This window comes from Lactuca sativa, chromosome 1, assembly GCF_002870075.4.
Source record: "Lactuca sativa cultivar Salinas chromosome 1, Lsat_Salinas_v11, whole genome shotgun sequence".
In the NCBI taxonomy this organism is placed as follows: Eukaryota; Viridiplantae; Streptophyta; class Magnoliopsida; order Asterales; family Asteraceae; genus Lactuca; species Lactuca sativa.
This window is the reverse complement of record NC_056623.2, coordinates 44,352,266-44,362,209: the sequence shown is the minus strand read 5'-3', so window position 1 is coordinate 44,362,209 and position 9,944 is coordinate 44,352,266. Positions and strand designations below refer to the sequence as shown.

At 33.9% G+C, this 9,944-nt stretch overlaps 1 protein-coding gene across 1 annotated transcript; it reads right to left on the bottom strand.

Annotated features, from left to right (window-relative positions):
• Nucleotides 1-1,283: 1,283 nt before the first annotated feature.
• On the bottom strand, nt 1,284-7,296 carry LOC111878809 (probable phospholipid-transporting ATPase 4). Its single transcript, XM_023875301.2, has 12 exons — nt 7,198-7,296; nt 6,778-6,944; nt 4,316-6,237; nt 4,115-4,225; nt 3,742-4,018; nt 3,562-3,650; nt 3,385-3,469; nt 3,094-3,303; nt 2,714-2,839; nt 2,519-2,617; nt 2,261-2,452; nt 1,284-2,186 (listed from the first exon to the last, which is right to left on the bottom strand). The coding sequence occupies exons 3-12, from the start codon at nt 6,085-6,087 to the stop codon at nt 1,509-1,511; spliced, it is 3,639 nt and encodes a 1,212-aa protein (XP_023731069.1). The 5' UTR covers nt 6,088-6,237; nt 6,778-6,944; nt 7,198-7,296; the 3' UTR covers nt 1,284-1,508.
• Nucleotides 7,297-9,944: the final 2,648 nt, after the last annotated feature.

Genomic DNA, 9,944 nt, shown 5'->3' with positions numbered 1-9,944 from the left:
TTCATTCGCTTTTAGACTAGTACATAACAATTAGAGAGTGATTTCCATATATCTCATGGACTAGCTACATTATAAGTAGTAAATATCTTGTAGACTACCAATAGTTCTATACACCTGAATGAATAACTAACAGAGAGAAATGACACCTCCTTACCACAACCCTTTTGTCTAAATCACATTATTTGGTTGGAGTACTTAGTAATGACTCCAAAAACTTCACGTTCACGATGCATGTTTCAATCCATCAAAACCGTTGTACAAATTAAGCCGATTCCTTGCAAAGTGGCCAACAAAAAGGGAAGAGATACGCCTCAAAGTCCAATTTGACAGTAATCAATTCATCACTCCCAATCCCATGTCCCATCATCCTTTTCAAAAAGAACCATAACTTGTTGACTAACATTTCAAGCCCATGACATCAGGATGAGGTGATTACTCTTTGTATGGTGCTACTTTGTATAATGCTTTTATAAAACACTTCATTTAATTAACTATATAAATAGTGTTTCCTCCTTTTTAATCATGTAATTATTATTTAAAAAAAAAAAAAAAACTAAACTCTCGGAAGGTTTTCTACTTCTACACCTCCTCCTTGTTCTTGGAGCTTTCTACTGAAATTTGTAGACAAATTTCCATAAAGAATAACTAACCATAGCCCTTTTTGACTTTTGAAACCCAATCGGAACTACACTTTTAACAACAGAAAGAACAAAAATAAAGATTAAATCTTATCAAAGTAACTCTTTTGCCCATATCACATTACATTGTTTGGAGTACTCTTTACTGACACCAATTTACTTTAGATTCAATATGCATGCTTACGAAAGGTCCAGAACACGATACAAGGCCCATTCCTTCCAAAGTGGCCAACAAAAAGGGAAGAGACTTTTGTCCTTTTCAAAAACAACCATAACTTGTTCTGGTCGAGTGTTGACCAACTTTTCACAACCCATAAGCGGTGAATCTTTCATATTGTGTGCTAGTCATTTTGCTAAAACTTGTATAATGCTTTTATAAGGCTTGTAACTATTGCCATATGCATCCTTTTTTTCTCCTAAACTTTTGGGGCTTAATCAAAACAAAATCAAGTTTTCTGATCAAACAAAATACACGTGTTCATAAGAACATAAACATAAACATGTGTGCTTTGTGGTTTACTCAAATAATCTGGTTCTTTTTTAACCACACTTTGTCGCAAAAAGCCTAAAATTATTTTGTTTAGCATACACATACACATTTGTATATATGGTAAGTGAATCACATTGACTACAAAAACACTGCACTTGTAAAAGTCAACACATGTAGACATTGACCATTTTCCACTGTCTACAAAACAACCCATCTACATACAAATGCCACTATACTTTCTCCATATATCAAGAATGAATAAAAAAACCAGTAATTCCCCAAAAACAACAAATGATGAACAAAGAAACCCTACACATAATTATAAACATTTTCAAGAAACCTCACCCCAAAAACCCAAAAAAAAAAAAAAAGAAGATTGATTACTCCCTTGTAGCTGCCAAAGCAACCCGAGGACTCAACACAGACGATTTCTTCTGCAACATTTGTCTCAAATGTCTAATCTTTGCATCCACTCTAGCCGAAAACCCGATCTTTGTTTCTTGTCTAGCTTTGGATCTTTCCCTAGTCCACATATGTCGATCTTCAACGTCTTTTTTATAATATTTAATCTCTTGAATCACATGATGATCCATCGGATTAAACGATCTTTGAAACGAAATGTGAGCCAAATACGGAAGATTACACGCAACTGTCACCAACAATGTACTCAACCAAAATATCGGGGCGGGTGCAAGCGCTTCCACAAAGATCTTATACGCGTTTCCAGAAAGTTCCGGAGACATCATCCCGTATAGAATCAAGAACACATACCACGCGATGATACTGAAACCGATTAGGAAATGTTGTATCCAAGTGAAGTGTGACATTGTGAGGGCGATCTGGCAGTTGACCGCATAGATCACGCACGTGAACATGGCGGTCCCCACCACGGTCATGTCGGCTGTCTGCCCGCCTGCCCGGAAAGCTTGGTCATAGAAGATGATGATGTTGAGGAAGAAGACGATTAAGGAACAGTAAAGCCCATTTCCCATCCACCCGAAGATTCTGTACCAGTCGAAAAACAGGTTTCGTGGTCCTTGTTGATACAATGCTGGAAACTGCAATGCCAATGAGTTGTGTGTAAATGTAAATAAAAACGAAAAAGGGTATTTTAGTCATTTTGATGCGTTACCTGTAAGCAGATTTCGGAAGAAACGTCTTGTTCGAAAACACCGAGGGCGATTACGGGAAGTGATGTGAGGACGACATTGAAGAGTAGCATGTACCAATCATCATAAACCGATTGCCCTGAGAAACCGGTGAATGCCTCGAAGTAGAAAAGCGTGAGTCCAAACGCGATGTTTTTGTAGAAAAAATAGCAAATCTGTTTTTTAAAAAGAATTTTGTTAAAAATATGTCGTATTTATACGGGATTAAAAAAGTAGGTTACCATTTGTGCGATTCTTTTATAGCACCAGTGACCGTGTACTACTAGAAGCCTTTCAAGAAACCGAAACTGTGCAATGGAAAAGTCGCTAGCCATCACAGCCTGCATATACAAACAAAAAAAAGGTTTATAAAACTGTGATTCTCTTTCATAAGATTCATATTTAATTAAAAAGAAGCTTGTTTGTGTATTGCGGACCTGCATTCCCTCGACCCCACTGATTCCGACTCCGATGTCCGCTTCTTGAATCATTCCGACGTCATTTGCACCGTCTCCAATTGCTAACGTCGTTTTCCCGGTCCCTTCTTTGACCAATCTTGTAACCTGGTCAACATAAATGCAGTACAACCTGTTCTGTCATGTCATGTCTTTCTAGTACTATTTTTGATAATAAGGACAAAAAGGGAATTTTCGTCTTTTTGCATAGACAAAAGCAAGTACCTACCACACCTTATATCACCTTTTTGGGTTTGTCAAAATGTAAAACTTTTTTGTCCCATTACAAGTCAGATGCAGTACAACCTGTTCTGTCATGTCATGTCTTGTACTGTGTAACAAAGAGAGCGAAAAAAATTTACCATTGCTTTTTGCTTAGGGGAGACGCGACAACATATAACAGAAGCACAATCAACGGCTAAATTCAAAAACTGATGCTTTATATCATCCTCCAAAGCATAAGTTAGTGTCTTTCCATCGATAATCAACGCAAATGCAGCGTGTGGATCTATTTCAAGCTTGATCATTTGAGAAGCTTTTGTGATTTGTGTTGCAATGTTATCCTTCACAGCCTATGTAATTTTAAGTAAAAATGTTTCATTATTTGTCAAAATCAAAATGTCTAAAATACCCTTCAATATTATAACACGTACCTTCTTGGAATCTTGGCTAAACATGTCGACATTCATCGATATGCATATCTGCCTCATCCCCTGCCGAAGCAAACTGCATGCAAACCTGCAAGCATTTGAGAGATGTTAATATTTAACCAGTTGTTTGAAGTCAGGGACAGGTAAGTAATTTTACAAATTCTTATAACAAATTCTTACCCTATGTTGATTGCAGTTTCCATTTTATCGCCTGTTAGAACCCACAGCTTAAGTCCTGCTTGTGCCAATTTATCGATACATTGAGGCACCTACACAATAGAAAAGACAAAGTAAACTAAAAGAACAATAGAAAGATAGCGATAATAGAAGAAAGTAGTTTTCATGAAAAGACAATAATACCCCTGGCTGCAGTTTATCCTCCACAGCAGTTGCACCAACAAGAATTAAATCTTTTTCCATCATGTCAGACACAAGTTCAAGCATCGCATCCCTATCACCTCCAATTGAAGTTTTTGCTTTCATAAATTCATCATTCCATGCTAAATATTCAGATTTTTCAATTGTTTTGTAGGCAAGTGCTAGTGTTCTTAATCCCGCTTCTCCATAATCATTTAAATGCTTTGTGGTTGCCTCCTCAAATGTTCTTCCATTTTTCGATAATCGATCAAATATAATACTGCAAAAATCAACCTATAAGACACCACACACACATACATACATACATATACATATACATATACATATACATATACATAACGTACTGATTACTGACCTATCTGCGCCTTTACATAGTAAAAAAATCTCTCCAGTCTCATCCTGAACAATAACCGACATCCGTTTTCTTTTGCTTGTAAAATCCAAAAGATTCAAAAGTTTGAACTCTCTGTAAAAAATTACAATCAGGAAAGATGGTTAAACTAAATTACAAATACTATACTGTTAAAATAGTAATAATCTAATTCATATTTCATACCTTTCAATAGGTTCTTGAGAAGATTGATACCTCTCACGAACAAATATACTAGACTGAGTTCTTTTACAAAATTCAAATCCAAACTCTCTTGCAGCAACAAGAAAAGCCCCTTCATCCGGTGATTCCGCTTCATAGCTATAACTCCCAGTTTCCTCATTCAACTCCGGAATCGCAGTGTGACAAAGAGCAAGAATCCGGAAAAACAACAAAAGAACTTCGGAATTGGGTTCTCTCAACCAATTCCCATTCATGAGACGACTATCCTCAAAGCTAAACCCTTTTATACACATTTGAGAGCTTTGTTCTTTAGGTGTAGTAGTAGTTTCCATCTCGATTTCCGACCCGTTTTGACCTCCGGTTTGACCGTTTCCTTCAAGATCCATCGCCATCTGGCTAGCAGCCGCCAGCTCAACTTCACTAGACCTCATCCCATAACCGGTCCCACCAATCGAACACTTCAAAAAATCCATTTGATTACACGTCAGCGTCCCGGTTTTATCCGATAAAATCGTGTCCACCATTCCCAACTCCTCATTCAAATTCGATGTTCTTGCTTGAGCAGGGGTCCCGGTTTCTTCATCATACATGTGTATATCTTGATTGATAAACAAAGCTTGCAAAACCTTCACAAGCTCTATGGAAACATAAAGTGAAATTGGAATCAAATACCCGTATAGAATCAATGCTGTGACAAGATGATAGAAACCCGAAGCAGCTGCATGATTCGGATCGAATAACCCTTCTTCATCGGGTGCTTGTAAGTACCACCAGCTTGGCATTTGTGTTTTTGTTTTGATAGCAAAACCCGTTGAACTTATTAAAGAAATCAAAACAAGAAGGGTAAAAAGGACATATATAATCTTGTCCATTTGTTTTTCGATTGTGCTTCTTTTCGAGGGCGATTTCGTCGCGTTTTGCATAACTTTGCTATCGTGTCCTGAAAATATCACAACCCCGTATACATGACCCGTGTTACGAAGCTTTGAGTCACGGAGTAAAATCTGACTAGGATCGAGAGGGTAAATTTGTCTTTCGTATTCAAGATTCCCAACAAAAGTGTAAAGATTTGGATTTGGGTCTTCACATTTGATTGTCCCCCTGAAATCTTTGAAACTTGCATCATCATCTAGACTTAATGTCACTTCTAAAGATCTTTTAACTTTCAAATTCGTCTCCCCATCTAAATTCATAGTTTCAACGTAACAAATCCCATCCTCATAACTAGAAGATAGTAAAAGTAAATCCGAAGGAAAAAACTGATCTTTTTCAACTTTTACAACATCTCCAACACGAATGTTCATCCATGGTTTTAAAGCAAAGACACCCTCACCACTATGAACGTTGACTTTCCTCATATTGACCTTCATGTCCTGCATGAACCTATGCCAATTTTCAACAGCTTCTTTAGCCATACTTAGCCCGATTACAAATGCTAATGGTGCAATCATGCTGTAGGGTGAGAATGGTGACACGGGTGTGAGTGATAGAGCTGCAGCTAGAAGAAAGTATACGTTGGCTACACGACGAAATTGTTCAAATAGGGCTTTTGGTAAGAAGGTGATGACATTGTATTTTGTGGTTGAGATGTAATTTGAGCAGTATTTGAGGGGTTTCTTTTGGTGTATTTGAGGCTGGTTACAACATACTTGTCTAGAAAAACCGGGCCCACGAAACTGGTGAGGCTCATCTGGTGCTTCTTGAGGGGGGCGTAGGCATCCGAATGTGTATAGACTGCTTCTTTTTATCTTTGCGCGTATTCTACCATGAGCCATTTTGTAAGGTTTTTTACAACAGTTGGAGAAAGTACATCCAGAAAGAGCCTTGGGGTTTTAGATATGTGAACCAGAAGTATAATTCAAAGGACAGAGTTGTGAGTAAGTGTGTGTTAGAGTTAGAAGAACGCCAAGATCAAGAGACAAATCCTGCAAAAATAAGGTTCCATTGATCAAACTGAAAACGAACGATTGGTGATTTGAGTAATGGTAGTCGGAATAATAGAATATGAATTATACAAGAAGGGTTTTCTGGTTTTGGGTCTACATATGGATAAACAGGAAGCATTGATCGGAAACAAAGTTCTTTTGCATTACTACAGTTTGAATTTAACAAAAACATAGTAATTCAGTAGTGATAGAGAAATATGATAACATGAATTTGGGGGAAAGGATCGGGTTCAAAACCTCATCACATAACTGAATTAATAGTAACAATTAATGTAACTAAAAGCAAATTTCGAACTGGAAGATCATAGTCGGTAACATATAAAAAAATTGAAGAGAAAAAAAAAGTTTCAGCTAAAGAAAAGAAAGAATCAGGAAAGGAATATGCATTATTCATGTAATAATTAAACAAAACCCACTCATTAATTGAACATAATTTCCAATACCCATTTGCGTGAAAACGAATTAAAGAAGCCCCAAATCGTTAATCACAGGAACACGAGGTGGAAACCAAAAGCGTACCTTAAAATCACGAGATTTCTACACGAAATCAAAAATGGAAGCAAACCCAGATGCGAAATCGACGAGATCAAAGAATGCCAGCTAGTAATTCGAGTGAGATCTTAGCGATTATAACAAGGGTTCAAGCGAAGGAGAAAACAAACCCCTTTCCTTTTTTCTGTGTTGTTCTGAAATCAAATCAATCAAGAACACGCTTTAGACAGTATATTACGGAGCGACCCTTTTCTCTACTCTTCCCCTAAATTCTTGTTTCATAAAACTAATTAAACAAATAGGTCTTCCGAATTAACGCCAAATGGAGCACAATTTTAAATTTGAGAATTTTTGTATTGAAATTTATTATTTAATTTTATATTTAAACAGACATAATCTTTTTCTTTTACGTAAGTTTTGGGTAGGAATTGGGTCAGTCAAACTCACCTCCACCTTCATCTCCACATCCACCAGGCGCGAGGTGGGTTTAACAAGTCAACGTGGCAGTTTCAAATTCATTTCCATGTGCGTCTTGTTGGGTTTCAATTATATGAAGATTCATGTTAATCTTTGAATAAAAATAACGTTTTAAATTATATACTTTCTATAATAACCTACAAAATTAAAATTAGGTTTACGTTCATTTATTCTAAAATTGATCGAGACTTGACTTAATCATATCTTATTTTTATCATAAAGTTAAATGAAAAAATTAGGTAAAAAATTCAATTTTCTAAATATTTTTATATAAAGTTTTGATAAACCAATGTCTATAGTATTCAGAAGATTGGAATATGTCAATTTTGTCTCAACAAACGAAAAAAATATATAGTAATATAAATTTTATTTTGATTTTCCTTTATAAGTGTATCTCTTTACCAAGTATCCATTATCTTTTTTCTTTAGAGAGATATGATTTACTTCAAAGCAATGCATAAAAAGAACTTATTTTATACAATGATTCATATACAAGTACAGCAAATACAGTAATTTTTTTAATCTAATTTTAACCATATTTTTTCTTTTAAAACACTTTCTTCTCCGCATTAACTTTGTGAAGTCCAATATTTTTGTCCTAAATGGAAGGAATAATTCTATTTCCTTGCAAAAACTGAAAACGACAATCTATGGCATCGAATAGAAATAGAACCCACAATATTTAATTGGTGTAGTGTAGTAATTACTTTTCTGAAAACCAACTATTTTTTTTCACTTTAATTGAATCTTGGTGAAAGGGGAGAGGGTATGGGTCCCACAACGAGGCCTCCACTCTTCTTCAATAAGTAAATGAAGGTTCTTTGTAATATGATATTTGCCAACTGGTGATTGTTATTGGGTCACAAATACAATACATGGTCATGTTGTCCACATCCAACATTTGTTCCTTTTTTCCAAGTCAATGGAATACCGAATACCATTACTTGCTTGGAAATTAAGAGTTGCACAATATCATGTATCCAATCGAAAAAAATTGACTTAGTATACACAATAATAATACTGTATTTTTATCTATATTTTATTTTAATCAATATTGTTATTATGTAAAGTAGCATTGTTCTTTAAATTTTGCAAATTTAAATTATGTATTTTATTTCAAGCCAAAATATTCATTTCAATCTACGCGTGAGATAATACGTATTTGTTTATTACTATTAGATTAGATGCATTAGTCTCAATTTTTTCAATAATATTATTTCAAAAGATTATATTATAAAATGAGTTCTATATTTTTTTCAAGATTATTATTATAATTTTTATTCTAAATTGTATGCTGATTGGAGAATGTCATTTAATATTCTTTCAAAAATACTATTACAAGAATAGTATATACATGAATATCATGTCAAAAACATAAGAATCATTCCATAAATTAACTAGAAAAGGCGTCCCACGTTCAGAGGCGGACTCACGGTGGTGGAAATGGGGGCGGCTGGCCGGCTGCCCCCACAAAAAAATAATATTTTTTTATTAAAAACTAGTTTATAACCCGTGGGAACCACGGTTATAAAATTAATCAAATTTTTATATTAAAAACTCAAAATTATTAATAAGTTATTTTAAATAAATTATTAATTTAAGAGATATTTTTATTAGTTATGTGAAATTATAATCATTGATTCAAATAAATATATAAAATTAATTTTTAATATATATTAGATATTTTTATTTGTGAATTAATAAAAACAATAATTTAAAATTTAAAATAGAATTACATTAATGAGGAGGTCTAATAAATTTAAAATGGAAAACTAATAAATTGACAAGTGGGAACACATTAATTAAAATGTCTAATATGATGACACATGGTAAAATAGCTACTCTTTTATTAGTATAGGGATATATCTTTGAAATTAAAAAAAAAAAAAAGAAAAGAAAACATTGGAAATTAAGGAGGGTTAAATGTTTTAGTATTGGCGGCTTTATTCACACAGTCAAAAGATAAGAAAGGTAAATAAAAGGGAGCTGATCCGTACACAACAATTTTTCTCCATACACAACAATTGGTGCTTTAAATTGTTGTATTGTACAACTATATAATGCATGAATTGTTGTGTATGGCAAAAAACTGTTGTGTACGAATCACTTCCCTAAATAAAAACAAGAAAGCAGGCCTCCTTTAGTCTTCACGACAACAAATTGATTATGCTTCCTCCTTTCATTTACAGTTTTGAGTTTTGTGTTTGATTTGATTTTCCAATTTCCATTGATTCATCCTTCATGGCACGGACACATGACACATATTCATATACTTTCTTTTTTATTATTTTTCAAATAATCCTCCTTAATAAATGAAAGTTTTTTTTGCTACATGCCAATCTCTCATTAGTTTTTATATTTGTCTTTTTGTGGTATTTTTGAATAAATATTTTTTCCATTTGTCATTTTGTCATTTTTTTTATCTTTCTTAATTAACAGATCATATTTACACCTTAATAATAATTGTCTTAATTGAAAATAACCAATAAATTATAATATTACAACTCATATAGTATTTAATATATTTCCTTTTAAATTCAAACTTTAAATTTCAAATTTAAACAAATTTTTATTTAAACCTTCATATTTAATTTTTTTATTATTTTATTCAACCTGTATAACATACGGGTCTCACAATTAGTTGGGTATTATGTCCTAGAATCTTATTATGTTGAATTGTTAATTGATTTCACTTTCTATACCCAATACACACATCC

Coding starts and splice junctions, on each gene's coding strand:
- LOC111878809 (XM_023875301.2), bottom strand. CDS start 6,087: ATGGCTCATGGTAGAATACGCGCAAAGATAAAAAGAAGCAGTCTATAC. Junction 2,840..3,093: donor CCCCTAAGCAAAAAGCAATG/GTAAATTTTTTT, acceptor TATGTTGACCAG/GTTACAAGATTGGTCAAAGA. Junction 2,187..2,260: donor CTTCCGAAATCTGCTTACAG/GTAACGCATCAA, acceptor TTGGCATTGCAG/TTTCCAGCATTGTATCAACA.